Source organism: Schistocerca piceifrons, unplaced genomic scaffold (genome assembly GCF_021461385.2).
Source record: "Schistocerca piceifrons isolate TAMUIC-IGC-003096 unplaced genomic scaffold, iqSchPice1.1 HiC_scaffold_1880, whole genome shotgun sequence".
Classification (NCBI taxonomy): Eukaryota; Metazoa; Arthropoda; class Insecta; order Orthoptera; family Acrididae; genus Schistocerca; species Schistocerca piceifrons.
In genome coordinates, this window is record NW_025727768.1 from 65,340 (window position 1) to 90,898 (window position 25,559).

Below are 25,559 nucleotides of genomic sequence, written 5' to 3' on the forward strand. Positions count from 1 at the left end.
CAAGTCAATGGCAGTATGAGTTATATGTGTCGCTTTTCCACATGTCTGTTATAACACTAAAAAATTACATTTTGTAAGGGCTTACTCCGATTTATTTTTTATCGCTTCTTATAGTTTTGAGATCGGTAAACATTTAAGTGTGGTTTTTATCCGCTGTCTAAGGCACAAACAATTTTTTTCAAGCATTGATGGTCGGAAGTTGTGTATGGCAGAATGTAGATAGCAGTCATTTGTGTATAAAGAGAACCAAGTTCTTTTTTTTACATTTGAACTGGCATCGTACAACTGTCTTGTGTTAAAATAATTGGTTGTAGAGGTTTTCGATGTTTTTGGTTGCACCTCTTGCACTTAATCTAGCTCACAACTCGATCCCTTCCCTTTCGCTTCTATTGCTAATTCATGGTTCCTAGTTTTCACCATGATTTCTTTTTAGTGGTCTCTTAAATTAGTCCTATTCGCTGATCATGTTTATTATCTCAAATGCAGATGGTACACTTTACAAACTGACTGTTATCCCTCGCTTTCTTGAAAAAATTCCACATGGATTATTGATTTTTACGGTTCATTTTCAGAACAATAAGACGCAGCTCTTACATAAACAAAAGCGCGGAATTTCCTCAGCCAACAGAGACTGTCGCTGGCACGCAAAAAGTACTGATCGCTTCATGTCGGCACCATTCGGAAAACTTCTTCGCTACTGTGCTCTTTGTCTCACTGCTGCCGACAGAGGTTGAACAGTTGTGGCACTATAGTTGCATGATCAATAATAATGTTGTGTGGCGTTTAAATAACGAAGTGAGTGACGAAGAAGCGATTGTTGGCATATTGTGGTCGCCCCCTATGGTACCTCGTAGAGCGAGAAGCTTAAGGGATAGAATTCTTTCTCGTGACGTTCGAAAAATTATTCATCAGGTTGCAGAAAGATGTAAACACGAAAAATGAAAAAAAATGGTGAGCTTATTCACCTGCTGCACAAATTTCAAACAAGGGGTTTCAGCATTAACGAGCAAGAGCTTAAGAAATATATACAGGATTTGGAGCTTTGCAAAATCAGCCGTGGACATTCAGTCAACTCTTGGCAAGAAGTGATTAGTTTTGTCTCACATCCACTAAAACATTCACATTTCGCCCGAATTACTTATGAATACGCCCTACAATGCTGTGAAAGCATATAGCATGTAAATACAGCTGTATATTTTAATGTTTGTGTCCAGCCATCACTTTACGTATTAATATGTACAACTGAAAACACTTGTAAGTGCATTGAGGACTCAGAAACAGAAGAGGGCAGTAGCAGGTGTGTTTACTTGATAACGACAATAATTGTATTTATTTTAAAATGCATTACACGTTACAATCAGAAACACTTAAAAAATCTTTAAAATGTCATATTTTCCTCTACTAACTGCGTTGTATTACAACAGCATTATTTACATTTGTATTCCATTTTACAAGTAAGTAAGCCCACACATTTGAAGATGAAAATCAGTATAACGCACATTCACAATTACGTGTTATTTAGCTGTGTAGTTTTCGCCATAAGCATCTGATCGGTACGAGACACACGACCATGAGTTGTCATCATTGGAAGACAAACAAGAAAATTAAAATTCCCTTTTTCACGAACCCCTCTCCCACAGCGAACAATCCATTAACAACATAGCTTATAAACAACTTAGACTGGCTTAGGCGCCACCGTATTTGTTGTTGATTAAATAGCACCATACAGTCTACATTTCCTCTGCACTCCAAACGCCATGGAGGTAATAGGAACCAACAATTTTTCAGGCGCCAATTACATTATAAAAGATAGGACTAACGATAGTTAAACCAGACTACCGATAGCGCATATACTATCGATTAATCGATACTCTGACGATGTAAGTAACACTGTCGAATGTTAAGATCATGCCCACCAGGATATTATGAAGGTATTCGTTACTCATTAGCTTGTTGTCGAAACGGACAGATAGGATTTTCGCAGACATAGGTAATTCATCTTTGGTCGCAAGTCCCCGTGGGATGGAAAGAAATGAATTAAATGTTATCAAGGCAACAGAAGAGTGGAAATTTGATTATTCTTTTTCTTGTGCCGCGGTATCTTTGTACACGTATGTTTGCGACAGGACCAAATGTGCATTTAAATGCATGCTTGTAGAATGTATTTAATGCGGAACTCTTAAAACTTGCCCACAAAAAGTCTAGGTCTAGTTTAGCAGGGGATACAACCCGTCGGCTTTGACCAATGGCTTCGGAATTGGCCAGAAATCATGTATTATAAAGATGAAAGAGCTGAGAAGAATGTTCAGAAACAAAGGAATGCAAGACAGAAAGACTGTACTTCACATATATAAGGGCTAGTAGTATTTTCACGTTAATGATATCGCGTGTTTGTATCTTAGTATTTCTCCGCAAAATACAATGGAAATACATGAATGAAATATATTACTAGCAAAGAAGACATCAAGTTACATGTACGTCAGTTGTATGTCGAAACTCTTTCGAACTGTATTGCTTAAGTGCAGTACGGGATACAAATTTAGCGTATGTCGATTTCTTAATTTCAACTAGCATTGCTGTCCTGTTGTTCACTTGAACTATGTATCCCCTGCTTCACTAACCATAAATGAAAAACCCGATACAAATTAAAAGCTCATCCGAAGTGTGTTGCTTAAGTACAGTACGGAATACGAGTTTGTCATAAGTCGATTTCCTCGTTTTCACCAGCATTACTGTCCTGTTCTTCACTTGAACGATGTATCCTCCTCTTCAGTAAACCCTAAGTGGAATACAGGATACAAATTGTAGATGTGTTGTTTATTTAGTCTATTACTAACAGTCTTTTCTTATGTACATATCAGTACCACTGATGACAGAAGGACCTACGTATGTAATATATGTATACCAGACTTCCGTTGACCTCTATATATGTACACTGGTGACGAAACGGTGGAAATAGACGTACGCTACATTCGCAACTGTACCTCAATTGTACTACACGGAGACAAGAAGACGACACATGTACAATTTGTATCCCGTACTTCACTTTGGGGTACAGTTTCCTTGTTGCCTTGGAAGCTAATGGTATCCCATTCGTTACTTGAGCTATATAGCTATACGCAACATTTGTATCTTGCTCGCCAATTGACATATATAGTGTCAGTTAAAGGCGAAGTGAAGGATGGGATACAAATTTTCGTTGTGTCGTCAGTGTTAATGCGAAGTGAAGGACATGATAGAAATTTTAGTTGTGCCGGGGGTTTAGCCTGTAATATAGCAAGTACACATTCGAAAATGTCGTACTGATACTAGTGCTGGGAAACGAAAGAAGATCGACAGCTGAGAAATTTCTATTACGTACTTTACAACACGAAAATACACATATTGGTGGAATAAAACAGTGAAATATGTCAAAATAGTGAAATACAGTGAAAGAAGCAAATGGAAAAGTGAACTTACCACACGGAAATATCGAGGAATAACCGAAGCTCACCTAGACAGACAGTAACGAAAGTTCCATACCCACAAACAAACAAATCCATTCCTATAAACGAAAATAAGACACTAAAAATTTTTCTACAATAACAAACTAATACTCCAAATTACCTCAATATCATTACGAATAATTATTTTAATGTACAATGATAGCGCTTATCCAGGACACAGAACTGTTTTATTATCTATGCCTCGAAGTGAAGACATTACTATCTCTGACTAATGCATGACGATTGACGTTATTGGTCAAAGCCGACAGATTATATTCCCTGCTTCACTAGACCAGAAGTGCTACGCTTGTGACCGGCTTGACGATAATTTACGTCTTGTAAGCGTGTGTGGTCGGATGTGCTCGATAAAATTCAAAACAAAATTGTGATACTTAAATGTCTACTGGGGTCAACAGAAGCGTCCGATCTTACCCGTCGGCTTTGACCCGTGACGTAAGCGTGTTGTGGTGTGTGACGTCATTACGGCGCGGAGTTTGATTTGCGATTGTGGCGTGTTTGTAGATGTCTTGTTTTTGTTTGTCGTGCTCTCTGGTGGTGTGTTCATGGTTTTCGTTTGTTTCGTGTGGTGGGGTCAGTTTTCTGTTGCTCAGGTGTTGGATTTGAAGCGGAATTTCTATTAGTGAGTTAATGGTTAATTTAATGCTCATTGCTGTATCCGATCTCACGCGTCGGCTTTGACCCGTGACGTAAGGGACCTACACATTGATCTGTAGCGTAGCCCTGAATACGAGGTTAGGTTGGGAGTTTTTTTTTTGGAATGCGGCCGCGGCAGCGGCCGCCTATGATTCGAAAATATTGATTTGACACTAATGAACATGTATACGTAATATGAAGCAATTTGATGAACATATTGATCTGTAGCGTAGCCCACTTGAGGTTAGGTTGGGAGTTTTGTTTTTGGAATGCGGCCGCGGCAGCGGCCGCCTATGATTCGAAAATATTGATTTGACACTAATGAACATGTATACGTAATATGAAGCAATTTGATGAACATATTGATCTGTAGCGTAGCCCACTTGAGGTTAGGTTGGGAGTTTTTTTTTGGAATGCGGCCGCGGCAGCGGCCGCCTATGATTCGAAAATATTGATTTGACACTAATGAAGCCTGTGGGGGGATGGGGGGGCACTGCAGACTCCCCCCACCGCATAACGACACATGATGATCAAATTTTGAAAAAAAATGAAAAATTTTTTCCGTACCTGCTAAACTGCATAAGTGCCGATGTATGTAGGTGTAAGGGAAGCTTTCGTTTCTTAGTTTTCTATTGGGGGATGTGATCGGTAGGTTCTGTTGAGCTATATAGGTTAAGGGAAGTGTCCGATTATGGATAGGAATGTGTTTTTTGGTATTTGGTCAGTTTTGTGATGTTGATTTATTTCGTTGTTTTGCGTGGTTTTGAATGGCTACATTTCTGTATATTTAGTTTCTCCGCACCCAAAAACCCCTAATTTCCCACGCTTGTCCTGTTACAGTCATTAGGCTTTTTGTGAAACTTGTGTATTTCAGTGTTTACAATACGTATGCGATGTTTTTATATCCGCCATATTGGAATTGTTTATAGTCGTTTCCGCGGTATTTGTGACGTCATGGGTCAAAGCCGACGGGTAAGATCGGACGCTTCTGTATTTCCGAAATCACAGTACCACATACCCTGTTGCTGAGTTACTACCACAGTTCCATGCAGCATGTACCACTTCGATGAAAACAATAACAAACACAGATCTTTCGGCCCGCCAAAAATTTCTTCTACAAAGATAATACTCGCAACGCCTTCAATTGGATGTGGTAACTTGTGTGAACTACGTCACTTCCCGTGTTTCGCTGTCGCTAGACTAGAGGTGGGCCAAACGGTTATTCTGGAGTAACCGTTAACACAGTTCCAGTTATTCTTTGATAACCGTTATCTTTAACGGTTATTAATAACTGCCAAGTTATTTTTCGCTAGCGAATACCGAATACTCCGACAGTTAAATAACGACATAGTTGGAATCCATCAGTTATCAGTATAACTGCGAGTAGTGTGAAATAGCAGGAATGTCGTATGAATCGTGTCATAACCTTAGCTTATGAACTCCGGGTACATTTTAGTTGATGTTAGAACGATTATTAGTGTTTCATATTATATGTTTGTAGGTTATCGGTCGCTATTAGAAATATTATCTTCGCAGCTGCGACAGAAAGTACGGGGAACTTCGCCAAAGCACTGTTCAAGTAAAATGTTAACAACGTGCGTTTTTAAGTATGAAGTAGTATGTAAACTGAGTACTGTAGGTTAAATTCGAAGCTTAATTTCTTGTGCTGCTCACATAATAGAATAAAGTGTACAGCCTTGTAATACAAAAAAAAAAAAATATACGTAATGTGACAGATTCGTTTACTCTTGTGCTGTAAAAGCTAGACCTATTGGGGAAAGTGTGAGTACGCTAATCCAAGTTTTATGTCAAATTTGGAAACTGCTCGATTTCTCCAGCTACAGCATGTTTATAACATATGAAGACATGCAGATCGAAATGGTTGACAGTGTTACAACTCGATAATAAATTCAGTTGGGAAGGGCATACCACATTTTTTCATTCTATTATTTCATAAGGGAGCATATTCTGTGGTAACTTATCAAACGTAGCAAAAGTTTTTCGCATGTAAAAGCGTGTAATAAAAATTGTTTGTGGTATCAATTCAAGAACATCATGTAGGAACCTGTTCAAGGAACTTTGTATTCTAACCACTGCTTCCTAGTATATTTATTCCTTAATGAAATTTGTTACAAGTATTTCCAACCAATAGCTTAATACATAATATCAGTACTAGAAATGGGAACAGCAATCTACATAAAGACCTAAAATCACTTACCTTGGTCCAAAAGGGGTCCAGTATTCAGGAACATGCATTTTCAATAAACTGCCAGCAAGTCAGCAACCATTAAAAACTTGGTTTCAGATAAAGCACGGTTTACAGTGTGTTTGAAAGACTATTTGATACAGAAGTGTCTGATTCCACCCGTCATCAATATGCCGGAAATGGCTATTTTAAGTGTGTCTATGACGTCACTACATACACATGGCAACAAACACGAAGATACATATAAATAATACAATAACATTTCTCACCAAAAATACAATCAAACCAATGGGACAACTGCGGGAAGTTGGGGGTTTTAGGGTGATGACAAGCTAGTAAAAAAAAACACACCATGATCCCAAAACACAAAATGAAGAACAAAAAGAAAAAATACAGCATTCTGCTACACCAAAAAAAATCTGCAGGAATCGGACACTTCCCTTGAACAATATAGGTCAACTATAGGTGACTATACCAAAACACCAATACCCACAACTAAAAGTACGAAAATTGGAATCGGACATTTCCCTTGACCTACATAGGTCAACCTCAGATGACGATACTAAAACATCAACACACACAACTATGAAAATGGGAATCGGTCATTTCCGGTGACCTATATAGGTCCACCACAGCTACTGATGCCAAAAAACCAACACCTACAACTGCGAAAAATAAAACCACAATCCCAAAAGTCCACAAATCAATCATCCCTACATAAATTAAATCACATTCAATACTTCATAAATACACAAAACATCACAGCTAGAAAAAAAAAATTAATTACCACCAGCAAATTCCGGCACTGCAACCTAGATCGACAGCCCCCCCCCCCCCCCACACACACACAGACAAAAACCAACTCATAAACACCGTGCCGTAACGACATTCACACACCACAACACCTTTACGTCAAAGCAGACGGGTGGAATCAGACGCTTCCATTAACCCCTCCTTCTATTCCGTAGATGAATATCGCAACAGAGGCTGATAGACCAGCTTAGGTAAAAATTCTGCTATATTTCAGTTTTGACAGCACTTGGTTGCAACAGTCAAGATCGGGTATTCTGTGTACAATAAATTTATTAAAAGTACGTAACTGTGTTTTATTCTGTCAGTGTACCAATTCTGTAAATATTAGCAGTTACTGTGATATATTCACATATTTTGACAATCTCCTGACAAATGATGAGGATAATAATTATTATATTCCACTGTATTATGTTATACTTTCTGACATGTTATTTGTCATTCGCGATGGCCAGCAGCTATTTCCGGAGAAGTACGTAAATATTTGTTCGCTCCAGTAACTATCGTCTCTGTAATATCACCGGGGTCTAAGACTGGAGTCACTGTATCAGGGAAACAGACACACAGTTATTCCGTTACCAACTTCCAGGTTACTTGTAATGGTAGTGCAATAACTGCCAGAGAGCGAGAACTGTGAGCCAATAACGATAACTGCCAGGGGAAAATATTTTTTTTTTTTCTTTATTGTGATTTCATGCCCCTGCCCCATATGGGCAGGGGAGGGCTGTCAGCAGCACAATCCGCCGCTCTTCAGCCGAATGACATGGCAACTAAAACAAGAATAAAATAATACATACATAAGGAGGTAAAAAAAGGGGAACATAAAACAGAGTAAGGGGAGAAAATGGAGGTAAAAATCACTGACATGTAGAAGTTCATGGGGGACAGTTAAAATAGTCACCAGAAAGTTTAAAAAAAAAACACAGTCTGCGATTCTTAAAACACAGAGAAGACACTGGATGCGCATGCACAGTTTAAAAGTTGGCCACAGTATTAAAAACACTCCGAAAACAACACACTTAAAACCCACTCGGAGCACACACGACGAAGAGTAAAACTACCAGGCGGGACCTGCCGAGGGAGAGGGCAGAGAGGATGGAAAAGGAGGGGAGAGCATGGGGCAGCTTGGGAAGCGGCGGGATGAAGAGAGGAGGGGCAACCGTGGGTGCACGAAGAGGCAGGAGAAACATGGGGCGGGAGAGGGAAAGGGAAGACAGGGCAGGAGGGAGCGCAGAGACACTGAAAGAAGGCACAAGAGATGGACGGGGAGTAGGAGGGGAAATCCGCTCAGAAGGAGGGAGGGGGAGGAGAGGGAGCCCTGAGGAGGAGGCAGGAAGAGGGGGTTAGAGTTGGTAGGAAGGGTAGATGTCAGGGCGAAGCTCATCATCCGGGAGTGGTAGACAGTGGAAGTTGTGTTGGGAAAGGAGATGGAGGGTGTGGAGATGGAGAGAGGGAGGGACACAACGGTAAAGGCGCGGCAACTGGTTGGGAGTGGAGAGGAAGGGAGACACCAGGGGGTGAGGGGGATCAAGGCGGCGGACAATATATAGTGTGCGGATGTGTTCAAGGAAAAGGAGAAGGTGGGGGAAGGGGATGAGGTCATAGAGGATGCGCGTGGGGGACGGAAGGCGGATGCGGAAGGCAAGGCGGAGTGCATGGCGTTCGAGGATTTGGAGGGCTTTATAGAACCGGGGAGGGGCGGAAATCCAAGCGATGCTGGCATAACAAAGGATGGGGCGGATCATGGATTTGTAGGTGCGAAGGATGGTGGAAGGATGCAGACCCCACGTCCGGCCGGACAGGAGTTTCAGGAGGCGGTTGTGAGCTTTGTTTTGGATGGTAAGGAGATGGGGAGTCCAGGTGAGGTGGCGGTCGAGTGTGAGGCCAAGGTATTTGAGGGTAGGAGTGAGGTGGATAGGACGGCCATAAATGGTGAGGTAGAAATCATGGAGGCGGAAGGAGCGGGTGGTGCGGCCTATGATGATCGCCTGGGTCTTGGAGGGATTAACACGGAGGAACCACTGGTTGCACCAAGCGGTGAATTGGTCAAGGTGGGTTTGGAGGGTACGTTGGGACCGTTGAAGGGTAGGATAAAGGGCTAGGAAGGCGGTGTCATCAGCGAACTGGAGAAGATGAACAGGAGGGGGAGGTTTGGGCATATCAGCAGTGTACAGGAGATAGAGGAGAGGGGAAAGGACAGAACCTTGGGGCACGCCGGCAGAGGGGTAGAAAGTACGGGAGTTGGAATTGTGGATAGTCACATAGGTGGGACGATGGGAGAGGATGGAAGCAACGAGACGGACGAAGTTGATGGGGAGAGCATAGGTCTGGAGTTTGAAAAGGAGCCCGGGATGCCAGACACGGTCATAGGCGTTCTGGAGATCAAGGGAAACAAAGATAGCAGAGCGACGGGAGTTAAGTTGGAGGGAAAGAATATGGGTAAGGTTAAGGAGCTGGTCGTCAGCAGAGAAGGAAGGCCGGAAGCCACATTGGGTAAGAGGAAGGAGGTGGTGCTGGTGAAGGTGGCGGTGGATACGGCGAGAGAGGATGGTCTCAAAGACCTTACTGAACACGGAGGTGAGGCAGATGGGACGATAGGAAGAGGTAGCAGAGGGGGGTTTGTTAGGCTTAGGGAACAGCAGGACACGGGAAGTCTTCCACAGGTCAGGGTAAAATCCAGTGGAGAGGAGGACATTGTACAGCGTGGCAAGGACAGACAGGAAGGATGGAGGGGATTCCTTGAGGTGACGGTAGGTGACGCCATCATGACCAGGGGCGGTGTTGCGTTTGGAGCGGAGGACGAGTGTGATGTCTTGCATGGTGATGGGAGTGTTGATGTCGGAGGGGGGTAGCCGATCCAAGTACTGGAAGCTAGGGGCGAGCGGGGGGACAGAGGTGTCAGTGCGGTCAAGGACAGTGGGGAAGAGGGAGTAATCAAAATGGGGATCGTCAGGAATGGAGAAGACCTCGGACAGGTGAGAAGCAAAATGGTTAGCCTTACTGAGGTTGTCAGGAAAGGGTCGATCGTCATGGAGGATGGGGTAATGCGGGGTGGGATGGCTACCACTAAGGCGGTGGAAGGCTGACCAGTACTTGGAGGAGTTGACAGGGAGGGTGGAGTTGAGGCGTGTGCATGTCTGTCGCCAGTCCCGGTGTTTCTTTGCTGTAAGGAGGTTCCGGATATGTCGCTGTAATTGCCGGTGGCGGGTGAGAGTATCCCGGTCACGAGTGCGGAGGAAGGAGCGGTAGAGCCTGCGGGATTCACGGAGAAGAAGGACGGCCTGTGGAGGAAGCGTAGGGCGGTGAGGGTGGATGAGTTTGGTAGGGACGTGAGCCTCCACAGCGTCAGTGATGGTCTTCTGAAGGAAGGAAGAGGCATGGGTGATGTCATCAGGGTGGTGGAAAGTGAGGGGGTGGCTTTCAACCTGTAAGGCAATGGATTCCCGGTAGGCATCCCAATTGGCACGGTGGTAGTCATGGACAGATTTTGGAGGGGCAGGTGGGTGGGTGGCTGCAGTGGCAGGACGGGTAGAGGAGATGGTGAGAAGGACAGGGAGATGGTCACTACCGACAGGATCGAGGACATCAACGGCAATGCGACCAAGGAGGTTGGGGGAAGCGAGGATAACATCGGGGGTAGAGTTACTTTCAGGACGGGTGTGCTGTGGGAGAGGAACAAGGTCACCATGGAGGGTGGCAAGGAACTGATGCCACCGCCGAAGAGTGGCAGGGTCACGGCTGTGGATGTTGAGGTCAGCGGCGATCACATAGGTGGAGAAGGTACGGTCAACATGGGAAATGAAGTCAAAGGGGAGAGGAGCTGCAGGGCGAACATAGATAGTGGCACAGGTGACGGTGAGGGAGGGAAAAAAGAGGCTGAGGAGGAGGTGTTCGGTTGGGTCATTGAGGAGGGGTTGTGGCCGGACAGGGAGATGCCGGAGGTGGCCGATAGCGACCCCGCCTCGAGCTAGGGGAAGGGGATTGTCGGTGCAGTGAAGGAGATAAGGGGAGATGCGGACTACATGGTGGGGTTGGAGGAAGGTTTCATTAAGGATGAAGGAGTCAACCTGGTGCTGGGAGAGGGTATGCATGAAGAGGTATTTGTTTGCAGGGAGGGAGCGAATGTTGAGGTAGAGGAGACGATACTGTTGACGAGCCATGGCGTTGGGTGGGGGAAGGGTGTGGGAAGGGGAGAGAGGGGCTTAAACGAGGGTTCTAGGCGGGTGAAGGTAAAGTGGGCCTGGTTGTGGGAGTATGTGGCGTAGGTGTTTAAGTGGAAAATAGAGCGGGCAGCGAGGGAAATCTGCTGGAGAGTGTGGGGGCGCTGGAAGGGGTGGATGTTCTGCAGGACGACGGTGAGGAACCGGATGATGTCTTCTGCTGTAGGGGGAGGGCGGAGGGAATTGTTAGGGTGGATAGGTGGGTCAATGGGGCGAACGGGGACAGTGAGTTCAGGGTTGGTGGGAGGGGGCTTGGCTTTGCATTTGGAGGAATAGGTGGGGTGAGGTTCATTGCAGGTGTTGCAGGATGGGGGGGAGGCGAGGTTGGGACACTGTTTGAGGAAGTGGGAGGCTTTACAATGGGGGCAGGTGGGTGGGTTCTTGCAGTGTTGGGTGAGGTGGTCATTGTACAGAAGACAACGCTGGCAGCGGTAGGATTGAGGAGGGGAACGGGATGGGTCAACAGGGTGGCGGCGGTTGAAAATCAGGGCACCCTGCGTGAGGAGGTGGTCGATGGAGGAAGCGGACTCTGTAAAGATACGCATGAGGAAAGTAGGACCAGAGGAGTTGTAAATACGGCGGGCAGAGCGGACTTCCAGGGAGGGGTGGGCATTCAGTTCCGCCAACACCTCAGCCTCCGTGACCACAGGGCTGAGTTTTGTGATGACGGCAGTGAGGGTCGGCGGACGACGAGGTGGTTGGGGTTGACGAGGAGAGGAGGATGTAAGGAATGGGGTGAGGGATGCGTGGGGCCCAAAGGTGATGCGGGGAAGGCGCCGGAGGAGATCAGTATGGAAGGACGGAGAGGGAGACTTGATGAGGACAGAGTCTCTGCGAGGGATAAGTTGGATGATGGGTGCACTGGGGGTGTACTTCCGGATTTCAAGGGTGAGGGTGCGGGCATCCAGGAATTTCGGATCAGGGTTGGCTAGGACAAAGGTATACAGGGAGGGGGCTGGAGAGGAGGGAGGTGGGGTGGTATCCATAGCGGGGTCAGTGGGAGGTGGGGCGGGCAGTGGCTTTTTGGAGGAAGTAGTAGAGGAGAGGTCGCCACTGGGCCGTTTGGAAGATTTTTTGGCGGGCGTTGCCTGGGAGGAGGGATGAGGGACGGGATGGATGGGGACGTGGTGGGAGGCAGGGCCCTCCTGTGAGGCAGTAGCACCGGATGAGAGGGTAGGGCGCTCTGTGGCGGCGACTGTGGCGCGGCGGGCGGAGACTCTGGCAGGGGAAGCAGCGGTAGTCGCAGGGGGGAGAGGGGGAAAGTCGTCTCGGCGGGCGACAGGAGGGGTAGGGGGGTTGGGAGCAGGGACAGAGGCAGGAGTGGGAGAAGCAGCAGGGGCAGTAGCAGGAGTAGGAGCAGGAGTGACGTACAGGTGGGGATACATCGATGGAGAGGAGATAGATGGGGAGGAGACTGTGAGGAGGGGAGGTGCATGAGACGGGTGAATCCCAGAGGAAGCACTCCATGACGTGACAGTGGGGGCAGGTGAAGGAGAGGTGTAGATGATGGTGGTAGTTGGGGCGTCCATGATCGCAGGCGGCAGCGAACACCGAGAGACGGCGGCAGAAGAAGCGGCGAGCACCAAGAGACGGCGACAGCGGCGGCGGCGGCGGCGGCTGAAGAGGCGGCGGCGGCTGAAGAAGCGGCGACCAGGTGGCGGCGGCGGCTGAAGAAGTGGCGACCAGGCGGCGGCGGCAGAAGAGGAAGCGGCGAGCACCGACGGACGGCGACCAAGCGGCGGCGGCGGCGGCGGCGGCGGGCAGCAGCGACGGCGTGCAGCAGCGACGGCGTGCAGACGGGCAGCAATACGACAGGCACGTTGGGGGCTCTTCCACGTCGAAGATACACCCTGAGTGTAGCCCAGGCAGTGCGAGTCCTCGATGAGGAAGTGAGGGAATCCAACCCTCGAATGCCAGGGGAAAATACCGATCTCTGACAGTTATTTCCATAGTCGCTCGAATTCCTTATGGTACCTCTCTTTATACAACCCGTCCAAGCTAAATTGACATATGAGGCGGTGGCTTAAGGGAACGACCGTACTTGTTAATGCCTGTACTGCAGCTCCTATCAGCCACCACTCGGACATTAACCTTATTTAATTGTTTGTGCTAAAAGTAACGAAGGCGCACGATATAGTACACAGTTCTTATCAACAGATGGCGCGCAGTCTCACAGTTATTCCCATGGCCTATTGAACGCCTTCCAAATGGTCTACCCTCTCCTTAGTTCCTAGCCAGATCTCCGATGAGTTGACGGGAAAGCATAGTACGATCTTCTGTCAACAGATGGCGCGAGGCATTGTTGACATTAGACAGTTATTGAAATAACTGCCTGTATCAGAGGAACGGTTATCGCAGTAACCGTTACTTTTCAGTAACCGGTTATTTCTATCAGTTACGTTATTTTTTGCCACCTCTACGCTAGACTCCTGTCTAGGAGGTACAACAATAAAAAAAAAAAAAAGAAAAAAAACGTGTGCTGACAGTCCATTATTTGCCAAAGAACAGCATTCTGCAAGTTCCTCCTCAGCTCTGCGCATGCGCGTGGGGCCGCATACGACTGCTTAAGCGAACCCAACCGTACACCGCCAATACGACTCGTTTCCGGCCAATGGCGACCTCTAGACGGCGAGAAGAGACGGCGTTAAACGGTTCGCCATATTTTCAAAGGTGGCGTGTTGAGCTGACATCTGTTGGCAACACGGAGCAACACAGCAGTTTTCGAAGCGCTGCTAAGTTTACTTCGCATTGCAAAGTTTAGCAGGAAAATATTGGAAGTAACAAACATCTTCACAGGTATATCAGTTACTTATTTCTAGTTTGCTAACGAAATAGCAATAAGCGCCCACATCTTCTGACTATTTGAGAAGGATGTGCTTCATACCCACGAAGATCGTTGGTAAGGTGTTCCTTAAATGTGTTACCATCTTCAGGAAAGTTTCACATCTCCGGCGGTACACCGAAAGGTTACCGCCCTTCGATGGTGCAATTTTCGCGCTAATCGAAGTGTTAGGGGTTACAGGTGCCAGCCAGCCAGCCAGCCCAGCCCAGCCCAGCCCAGCCCAGCCCAGCCCAGCAGCAGCAGCAGCAGCAGCAGCAGCAGCAGTTCCCGGTCCCGGTCCCGGCCTGCAGCAGTGGTCCCGCCGCCAGCCAGCCAGCCAGCCAGCCAGCCAGCCAGCCAGCAGCCCTCCGGTGCCAGCAGCAGTCCAGCCAGCAGCAGTCCAGCCAGCGGCAGTCCAGGCAGCAGCAGCAGCAGCAGCAGCAGCAGCAGCAGCAGCCGCAGCCGCCCCGGCCCCGTCCGCGGCAGCAGCGTTCCTGCCTCTCGCCGTCGCCGTTCGCCGTCGCCGTTCGCCGTCGCCGTTCGCCGTCGCCGTCGCCGTCCGTCGTCCCCCAGTGTGTGTCCTGTCCTTTTAGTGCTGTGTTTTTTCTTTCTTCTCCTTGTCGTCATGTCTGCCCCCACCACCACCGTCACAACCACCACCACCGCCATCGTGTATACGTCCCCTTCCGCCGCCTCCACCACTATCACTTGGTGTGCCCAGTCCCACCCCCCTCCTTCCATCCCTCCCCTCCTCTCTATCCCTTCGCCCTCGCTTTTTGTCGCCCCCTCTCCCGCCTCTTCCTCTCGTTCTGATCCCTTCCCCCCACTCCCCCAGCCTGTCACTGCCGCTCCGGCTCGGGTGGTGGCCCGTCGGGCCACTGCCCACGCCCAGCTCTCCCCGTCGCCATCGCCGTCACCGCCGCCACCACCACCACCGCCATCTTCATCGACTTCACCGTCGCCGTCACTGCCACCTTCGCCTGCACCGTCACAGTCATTATCTCCGGCGCCGCCTACTGCATCCATGCCGGGACCTGCCCCTTCCCACCACCTCCCCATTGTTCCCGTCCCTCATATCACCACCCGCCCATCTGCCGCTGTCAAACGCCCTAGTGCCGCCCCCACTCCCTCTGCTCCTAAAAAGGCTCCACCCCGCCCCCCATCCCCACCCCAAAATGCCATGGACGTCTCCCCACCAGGCCCCGCTCCCTCCTCCTCCTCCTCCTCCTCCTCCTCCCCCCCCGGTCTCTACAAATATCTCCAGTCCCGTCCCGATCCTTCATTCCTCGAGGCCCGGAATCTCTCCCTCCTCCTCCGCCAACATTTCCCTGGCGCCCCCATCTCTCTCCTTACTCCCAGACGGGATTCCGTTCTCATCTCCTCCCCCAGCCCAACCCTCCATACTGACATCCTCTCCCGCCTCCCCATCACCCGTTTTGGCCCTAACGCCTCCCTCACCCCTGCTCCCTCCCCATCTCCTACCCGCCAACCCCAACCCCCGCGTCGCCCGCCGACCCTCACCGCCGTGATCACTCGGCTTAGTCCGTCGATCACGGAGGAGGAGGTGTTGGCGGAGCTGAAGGCCCATCCCACCCTGGAGGTGCGGGCAGTCCGCCGCATTTTTAACGCGACCGGCCCCACCCGCCTTATGCGGGTGTTCTCTGAGGACGCCCCCTCCATTGACCGTCTCCTGAAGGAGGGTGCCCTCCTCTTCAATCAGCGGTACAAAGTCGACCCCTCCCGTTCCCCCCATCAATCCCTGCGCTGCCAGAGATGTCTGCGCTACAATGCACACACAACAGCCGAGTGCCGCGAGGCCCCCACATGCCCGCATTGTCGCCAAGCGCACTTCCTCCGGCAGTGCCCCAACCTCCAATCCCCTCCCTCCTGTAATACCTGCAGCCTCCCCCACCCTACCTACTCCCAAAAGTGTAAAGCCCGGCCCCCTCCCACCACCCCTGAACTCACCGTCCCTGTCCGTCCCCTGGACGCCCCCACCCCTCCTGGCAATTCCCTTCGTCCCCCTCCCACTGCTGAGGACATCATCAGGTTCCTCACCATTGTCCTCCAAAACGTCCATCCCTTTCAGCGCCCCCACACCCTCCAACAGATCTCCCTCGCCGCCCGTTCCATATTCCACCTTAAAATGTACGCCACCTATTCCAATAACCAGGCCCATTTCACCTTCTCCCGCCTTGACACCCTCGTCTAAATCCTTATCATGGCACGACAGCATCGTATCCTTTTCAACAATATCCGCTCCCTTCCCGCCAACAAGAACCTTTTCCTGCACACCCTTGCTACCCACCGTGTGGATGCCTTCCTCCTCAATGAAACCTTCCTCCAACCCCACCACTCCATCCACACCTCCCCCTATCTCCTCCACCGCTCCGATAATCCCCTCCCAGTTGCGCGTGGCGGAGTTGCCATTGGCCACCACCGCCAGATCCCCGTTCGGCTCCAACCTCTCCTTCCCGACCCCACCGAACACCTGATCCTTAGTCTCTTCTTCCCTGGCCTTACCATTACCTGCGCCACCATCTATGTCCGCCCTAACGCCCCTCTTCCCTTCGACTTCCTCTCCCACATTGACCGTACCTTCTCCTCCTACGTGATCGCCGCCGACCTCAACATCCATAGTCGTTCCGCCGCCCAGTTACGGCGGTGGCATCGGTTCCTCTCCTCCCTTCAAGGCGACCTCATTCCCATCCCCCAGCACACCCGTCCCGAATCCAACTCCACTCCTGATGTTATCCTCTCCTCCCCCAACCTCCTTGGCCGCATAACGGTGGATGTCCTGGAACCTATTGGTAGCGACCATCTCCCTGTCCTCCTCACCGTATCGGACGGTCGTCGCCCTCGCCCCGACCCTCGTACTGATCCTCCCCCTAAGTATGTCCACGATTATTCCCGAGCCGACTGGAATGCCTACCGGGATACCCTCTCCACCCAGGTCGATAGCCACCCTCTCACCTACCACCACCCTGATGATGTCACCCATGCCGCCTCCTTTCTCCAGCAGACCTTGTCTGAGGCCGTGGAGGCCCACGTTCCTACTGTCGCCATCCACCCCCACCGTCCTACCTTACCCCCGCAGGCCGTTCTCCTCCTCCGTGAATCCCGTCGTCTCTACCGTGCCTTCCTCCGCACGCGTGACCCGGACACACTACGACGCCACCGGCAACTCCAGCGACACGTTCGTAATTTGCTCGCGGCTAAGAAACGCCGGGACTGGCGACAGACATGCACCCGTTTAAATGAAACCCTACCAATCAACTCGTCCAAGTTCTGGTCGGCCTTCCGTCGCCTTACCGGAACTAAACCCTCCCCCTACTATCCTCTTCTCCACGATGATCACCCCTTCCCTGACGCCCTTAGTAAGGCCAATCACTTTGCCTCCTACCTCTCCGATGTTTTCTCCATCCCCGATGATCCTCAGTTCGATTACTCCCTCTTCCCGGATATCCGCGATCGAACTGACACCTCTGTCCCTCCCCTCGCTCCTGGTCTCCAGTACTTGGACAACATTCCACACACGGAACTCAATACCCCTATCACTACACAGGATCTCATTGATACACTCCGCACAAAACGCAACACCGCTCCTGGTCACGATCGTGCCACCTACCGTCACCTTCGTGAAGCTCCTGTCTCTTTCCTCTCCACCCTGGCCAGGCTCTACAATGTAGTCCTGTCCACCGGTTACTACCCCGACCTGTGGAAAACCTCCCGCATCCTCATGTTCCTTAAACCTAGCAAACCGCCGTCCGCCGTCTCCTCTTACCGTCCTATCAGCCTTACCTCGGTCTTCAGCAAGGTCCTGGAATCTATCCTCACCCGCCGCATCCACCAGCATCTCCGCCAGCACCGCCTCCTTCCCGTCACCCAGTGTGGCTTTCGGCCATCCTTCTCTTCCGACGATCTTCTCCTTCGCCTCACTCATCTCCTTTCCGAACAGCTTAATTCCCGTCGCTCCGCCATCTTCCTCTCCCTTGACCTCGAACGCGCTTATGACCGCGTCTGGCATTCCGGTCTCCTCTTCAAGCTCCAAACCTTTGCCCTTCCCATTAACTACGTCCGTCTGATCGGTTCCTTTCTCTCCCGCCGTCCTTCCTATGTCACCATCCGTAACACAGATTCCTACACTTTTTTTCCCTCCGCCGGTGTGCCCCAAGGCTCCGTCCTCTCCCCCCTTCTGTACCTTTTGTACACGGCGGACATGCCGCCGCCGTCACCCCCCGTCCACCTTCTCCAGTTTGCCGATGACACTGCCTTCCTTGCTCTTGCCCCCACCCTACAACGCTCCCAACGCCTTCTCCAATCCCATCTTGACCGCTTCACTGCTTGGTGCAACCAGTGGTTGCTTAAGGTCAATCCCTCCAAAACCCAGGCGATCATTGTCGGCAAAACCACCCCTTCCTTCCGCCTCCTTGATTTTTATCTCACCGTCTATGGCCGTCCTATCGCCCTCACTCCCACCCTTCAGTACCTTGGCGTCACCCTCGACCGTCGACTCTCCTGGACTCCCCATCTCCGGACAATCCAAGCCAAGGCACGTTCCCGACTCCGTCTCCTCAAGCTCCTTTCCGGCCGAACGTGGGGTCTGGACCCCTCCACCATCCTCCACACCTATAAGTCCCTCATCCGCCCTATCCTCTGTTACGCCCATCCCGCCTGGATCTCCGCCCCCCCCTTCCTTTTATAAATCCCTCCAAATCCTTGAACGCCATGCTCTCCGCCTTGCCTATCGCATCCGTCTCCCCTCCCCCACGCGGATCCTGTATGATCTTATCCCCTTCCCTCACCTCCTCCTCTTCCTCGAAAGGATACGAATCCTCTACACCTCCCGTAAACTCGATCCTCCCCACCCGCTCGTCTCCCCGATCCTCTCCCACCCCCGCCCGCTGCCGCGCCTGTACTCTCATGTCCCACCCGGTCTCCATCTCTCCACCCTCCTTACCCTCTCCCAAGGTGGCTTCCGCCAGCTCCCCCTCCCTGATGATGCCCTCCTCCCCTCCATCTACCCCTCCTACCAACTTTGATCCTCCCGCCCTCCTCCCGTGCTTGCTCCTCCGGGCACCCTCCCTCCCTTCTCTTCCTTTTTCCTCCCTCCTCCTTTTCTCTCCCCTTCTCCCCCGGGCCTCCCCTCCCCTGTACCTCTCCCTCTTGCCCCCGTCTCCCCCGCCGTTGGCATCCTCTTCTCCCCTCTCCCCCCACCTCCCCCCTGTTCCACTCTTGGCAGGTCCCCGGACTCGCACACGCTACGTGGACTTTCGCGCGCCGGAGATCGCCGCCATCAGTGTCTTGTGTGTGCCGTCGTGTTTCGTGTTCAGTGTTTCCCGTCACGCTCCGTTGTTCACCAGTGCCATCGTCTTCTTCAGTGTCTGTGCGTCGTCTCCACAGTTTGAAGTGTGGTTTATCGTCAAGTGTGAACGGCTCCGTGTTTGTCTCTTTGTGTCTCCTATTTTATCGCCCACCATTTTGTGACTTTTCTGTTTTTCTCCTGTTTCTTGTGCTTCTGTCGCATTTGGCTGAAGAGCAGCGTAGTGTGCTGCTGCCAGCCTGCTTATTGTATAGGCATTAAAATGACAATAAAGTAAAAAAAAAAACAGGAAAGTTTCATCCTGTACACCTCACGTAAACTTGATCCTCCTCACCCGCTCATTTCCCCGATCCTCTCCCACCCCCACCCCCACCCCCGCCCGCTGCCGCGCCTGTATTCTCACGTCCCACCCGGTCTCCATCTCTCCACCCTCCATACTCTCTCCCAAGGTGGCTTCCGCCAGCTCCCTCTCCCTGATGATGTCCTCGTCCCCTCCATCTACCCCTCCTATCAACTTTGACCCTGCCCCGCCCCCCACTTCCCGTGTCCTTTCCTTTCGGCACCCTCCCTCCCTCCCTTCTCTTCTCTTCCCTTCTTTTTCCGTCTCCCTGTCCCCTCCCTTCCCCCTCTTCCTCCGGGCTTCCTCTCCCCCTTCCTCCCTCCCCCCTATCTCCCCTGCCCATGGCATCTCTGCTCTCCCCTCTCGCTCTCCCACTCCCCTTCCTCCTCCTCCCCTCTTGGCAGGTCCCCGGACTCGCACACGTATAGTGAACATTCGCGCGCCGGAGATCGTCGCCTTTTGTGTCTCATGTGTGTGACGTCTTATAGTGTTTTTGGTGTCCGCCGTCCCACTCCTACGTTCACTTGTGCCGTCGGACTCATCAGTGTTTTGTGCGCCGTGCCGACGTGTTTTCAGTGTTGTTATCGTCACATGTGAACGACTCCGTGTTTTTTATGTCTCTGTGACCTCTCTCTTTTGCCCGTCACTTTGTTCATTGTCATTCACCATGTTTTATACTCTTGTAAAACGCTATGGCTGAAGAGGGGCGTAGTGTGCCGCTGCCAGCCTACCTGAGTTGTACAGGTTTTTTTTTTAAAAAAAAAAAAAAAAAAAAAAAAAAAAACAGGAAAGTTTCGAAGCCAGCGTGTTGTTTCGTGGTTCTTATTTCTATATTTCGGGGGCATGGATAGTTAGTAGTAAACGTACGTGTGCCCTCAGTCATCGCTAGTGATGGGCTAAACTGCGATTTTGCGATATCAGTGATTTCTGTGAATGCTACTTTTCAGTATCTGTTATTCTTAACTGTGATTTGTCGCAGTTAAGAGTCGCAGTTAAGGAACCTAAGTCGCGTATCCCTCCGCCACTGCTACTTCTGCTACTTCCGCGATTTCTGCGACTTTTGCTACTTCTGCGATTTCTGTGACTTCTGCTACTTCTGCGATTTCTGTGACTCCTGCGATTTCTGCGACGTACCACCGTATGAAAAAGTTACATCTGTCCACACAGAAAATTGCATCTCAACAAACATGTCATTGGTAAGTATGTTTTACGTTTATTCTTCCATTGGCTTTAATTTTGTATTAAAGAAACAACTGTGAAAATATTAATAGTGTAATTAATATGTAAGTAACCGCATAGTACCGTAATAGTTCGTGTTTAGAAAATGAATTCTAACATATTGTTATGTTCATAGGTACCTGAACTACATTTCAGTCACTCAGTAAAGAGATAATTCGAAGTATCATTGTCAACAGATCTGAAGAAATTGCCAGTCTTTAGACCGTTTTCGTCAGACGAGAGGTTAGTTTCTAAGCGTTTTGATGGACTTAATTACTTCAGTGAGATCGTTCTTGCAAATGTGATATAGCAAATATTAGCAAATGTAGTATAACAAATATTAGCAATCTACTCTGTCAATTATATTGCTAGTAATTAGTGACAGCAAAAATTGTTTAATAATCCTTGTGTTTTTGCAGATGCAGTTCTGACTGATTACTGGTTGCTGTACATATCTATCCACATCAAGGCTGTTGAGAGAGACTCGTGAAGATTCAAGACAGCTCTTAGAGGATTTGCAGTTTAAAAGTGAAATAATTATGAAATAAGTGTGTGACTGATTAAAGTGTTTTATTGAAGTTGTTGTGCGATTTTAAAGGAATAATAAATGTTAAATACATTGAGTGAATAATAAAAATCTCATTTTCCACATGTTAAGCCGTCCTATACCCGTAATTTTCCGCCACTTATTTATTGGTAAACACTTGTTGGAGAGTGACTTGCCGCCCCCCCCCCCCTTTCTCCACAATCTTGGTGTGACTCTGACCTGTAACATATCCCGAAGTCTACAATATGCATTTTGAGGCTGTTGATATGAAAGTGGGAAGTACAGATCTTCCAGTTAAATCAGGAATAGCTTAAGTGCATTACTTGAAAGTGACACAGGAAAAGCTTACGTATGTAGGTGGTAGTAGTGTCGGCAAAAAGTTCTTGTGTGTGAAGTTGCCATGTAGAACACCAGGTGTAAAACTTTTCTCCCGAGTCTTGTTTTCGTAATTAGCGTTAAATTGGCCCTATCCAATAGTCAGCAGGACGAAAGCGAACCAATATTAGTTAGGAAGTGCAGAGAAAAATGAGTCGCTAATTTAAAGCTCTATCTCGACTTACTTCTTGTTCTTGCTACACCATATTACGAAAATTCATCCAAAATGGCCAGTACTGCCTGCTTTGCACTTACGAGATCTTTCTCACTGTGCTGGCCCACAAACAGGGCAGACAGCATACTTCTATTCAAATACTGATTGTGCACGTTTGAGGAATGCGCATAAAATACAGCAGAAGACATCGTTAAGTGCTTCAAGAGTGACTGCAGATTTTTGGCTGGTTTAAGATACATGGGCAGGAAGAGTATGTTATGGCAGTGCTAAAAAAAATGACTGTATTCCAATCATGGGATGGTAAGCGAGTCGTGCTCGAGTAGCTCAGTCGGTACAGCACTTGCCCGCGAAAGGCAAAAGTCCCGAGTTCGAGTCTCGGTCTGGCACACAGTTTTAATCTGCCAGGAAGTTTCATATCAGCTTACAGTCCGCTGCAGATTGAAAGTTTCATTCTGGATCTCTCATCTGGCTGCAAGCGACATCTCCTTGTCATCTTCAACTGGATCTGGTGTGATGGCGTCTTTACATGGCAGTGGCGGGAGGGCACCATTATTCCGGTGCTGCAACCAGGTGAAGACCCGGTTGACGTGGAGAGCTATCGGCCCACCAGCCTCACCAGTTGGCACTTGGGCTGGGTCCTGGAGTCACGTGGCTCCACGTCAGGGCGGCTTCCAGCAGGGTCGCTCTACCACTGATCATCTCGAGTCTGCCATCCGAACAGCCTTTTCCAGACGCCAACGCCTGTTGCCGTCTTTTTTGACTTACGAAAAGCATATAACGTGACCTGGTGACATCATATCTTTGCCACAATATACGAGTGGGTTCTCCGAATATTATTACCACCAACTTTCAAATTGCGCAATGGTGAGCGTTCAAATATAAGGGAAAAGCATTCAGAGGGAGAGGTGATGTGTGAAAAGAATCGAGGAAAAAGCGCTGAACACACGACATATAAGAAGCTGTGTGTCATTGGCTGAATGTGTTACAAGTGGCTCATTATACCTTATTCTAAACGTATGCACAGTGTATTTTTGATGAGGTTTCCAGGACAGATGAATATTCAGTATTTCTTCATCGCATTCACGTTCGGATTGCTGGAAGTTATGCAGTCAAAAGAACTTGATGGAATATTTCCTCTCGACACGAGAGTTCAAGTGGGAGTCCGGCAGAAATTTTCACGTGTCACTAATAGGTATTACATTTATACCTAATACAGCTGTTGTCTAATAGTTCACAGTAAGCGAATAAGTTCTGGATAACTGAATATATTATAACAAAACATTCAACATTCCACGCAGAACCACAAAGTACTTTAGTTTCATACTTTAAACAGTTTTGGTTTTGAAAAAACGTAAACAACTCATCCAAAAAATAGTGTCCTTGGACGTGTAACAACACTGAACGTGAATTGTCTCACGCAATGAATGTTTTTGAACTAACCTGACGAGTGTTCGAATTGATGCTCGGCAGTGAAGTTAGATCCGGTGAAGGAACTGCGGACTGCAGTCTCAACAGCGAGGTGCGGGTTGCAGCGAGTTCTTTGTTAGTGTGAGCAATGCGTTGTTTCAGCTCGTCATTCTCCCGCCAAAGGTGCACCGGTGAGTCGTATTCTGAAAGTAGGTCAGTGACACAGGTCACAATCTAGCCCACGAGGGCGCAACTCTCGCGAAGTAAATCCCACGTTGTGGCGCAAACAGTACGAGGAGTATGGGTGCTGGAGCACGGTATCTGAGTGTTAGAGGGGGTTGTAACACTGAACTACGTCCAGGGAGAGCTTGGAATGGGACAAAAAAATCCATACCCAGAATTGGTTCGTCGATGTTGGCGATGTAGGAGGTTCACAGGAAATGGAGAGAAGGGGATAGCTACACCATCACTTTCAAGGAACTGACAGTTTGTAACATTGATGCGCTGACAGCTCGTAGGAGAGACTTCGTCAGTGAAAAGTTGGTAGGAGCCAACGATCGAGGTACGATAGACACGTCAGCGCCAGTGTCAAATAGGTGGACAGACTGCGATGAAATGTCTGTCACGTATAAACGACCGCTCGGCCGAGGTGACGAGTGCAGTGTTGGGGGACGCCTGTGAAGTTCCCTGCAGGACTCGGAGCCACCTGCGGTCGCCAAGGTAACCTGCAGTTCTCGGCCTCGGCCCCAAAACTCTAGCGGTAGCAACAGCACGGATGAGCCGGATGTGGCGGTGGCGGTGACTGCGACAGCGCGGGAGGCTCGTCCTCGTAGATGCGTCCTGGGATGTAAACCGGGACGTACGGAGCGTGGGCGAGTGTCGAGTGCTCGGAAAGAGGAGGCAGCAAGCGGGCACTGCCTGGCGGCGTAGAAGGCGTGGGAGCGGAACTGGCCCTGCCCCTGCCTGCAGACGGCCGGTAGACAGGAGGTGTGGCGTCACACAGCGATGGGGGTGAGCTGCGTGTTTCTGGCGCAGGGGCGCATACAGCTCGTCTGGCAGTGCGTAGGCGAGAACCGATAGCCTCCAAAGAGTGCGGCGGTAGGTGCATCTGTGGGTCGGTAGGTAACTTGGCACACAGTGTGGTCTCGCTTTGTGTGTTCAGTCACGAGTAACCTGAGGCGGGGCCAAAGTTGTGAGGGACTGCGGTCACCCAGGTGCTCCTTGAACAGAATCTTGATTATCAATTCCGGTGGCGAGCAGGCAAGTCGGTCCAATATCGTTTTCTTAGCGAACTCGTCAAGATGAATGAGACAGGTGAAATACCCTCAGACTTCAAGAAGAATATAATAATTCCAATCCCAAAGAAAGCAGGTGTTGACAGATGTGAAAATTACCAAACTATCAGTTTAATAAGTCACAGCTGCAAAATACTAACGCGAATTATTTACAGACGAATGGAAAGCTGGTAGAAGACGAACTAGGGGAAGATCAGTTTGGATTCCGTAGAAATTTTGGAACACGTGAGGCAATACCGACCTTATGACTTATCTTAGAAGAAAGATTAAGGAAGACAAACCTACGTTTCTAGCATTTGTAGACTTAGAGAAAGCTTTTGACAATGTTGACTGGAATACTCTATTCTGAAGGTGGCAGGGGTAAAAAACAGGGAGGGAAAGGCTATTTACAATTTGTACAGAAACCAGGTGGCAGTTATAAGAGTCGAGGGCCATGAAAGGGCAGCAGCGGTTGGGAAGGGAGTGAGACAGGGTTGTAGTCTGTCCCCAGTGTTATTCAATCTGTATATTGAGCAAGCAGTGAAGGGAACGAAAGAAAAATTCGGGGTAGGTATTAAAATCCATGGAGAAGAAATAAAAACTTTGAGGTTCGCTGATGACATTGTAATTCTGTCAGAGACAGCAAAGGACTTGGAAGAGCAGTTGAACAGAATGGATAGCATCTTGAAAGGAGGCTATAAGAT

At 49.3% G+C, this 25,559-nt stretch overlaps 1 protein-coding gene across 1 annotated transcript in view; it reads left to right on the forward strand.

Moving 5' to 3' along the window:
- Positions 1 to 1,757: 1,757 nt before the first annotated feature.
- The window catches only part of LOC124741174 (ataxin-8-like), a 28,869-nt gene continuing 5,067 nt past the window's right edge, over positions 1,758 to 25,559 (forward strand). The window contains exons 1-2 of the mRNA XM_047248682.1: positions 1,758 to 1,763; positions 14,458 to 14,721. Of these exons, the coding sequence (XP_047104638.1) occupies positions 1,758 to 1,763; positions 14,458 to 14,721 (270 nt within the window). The remainder of the gene's footprint in view (positions 1,764 to 14,457; positions 14,722 to 25,559) is intronic.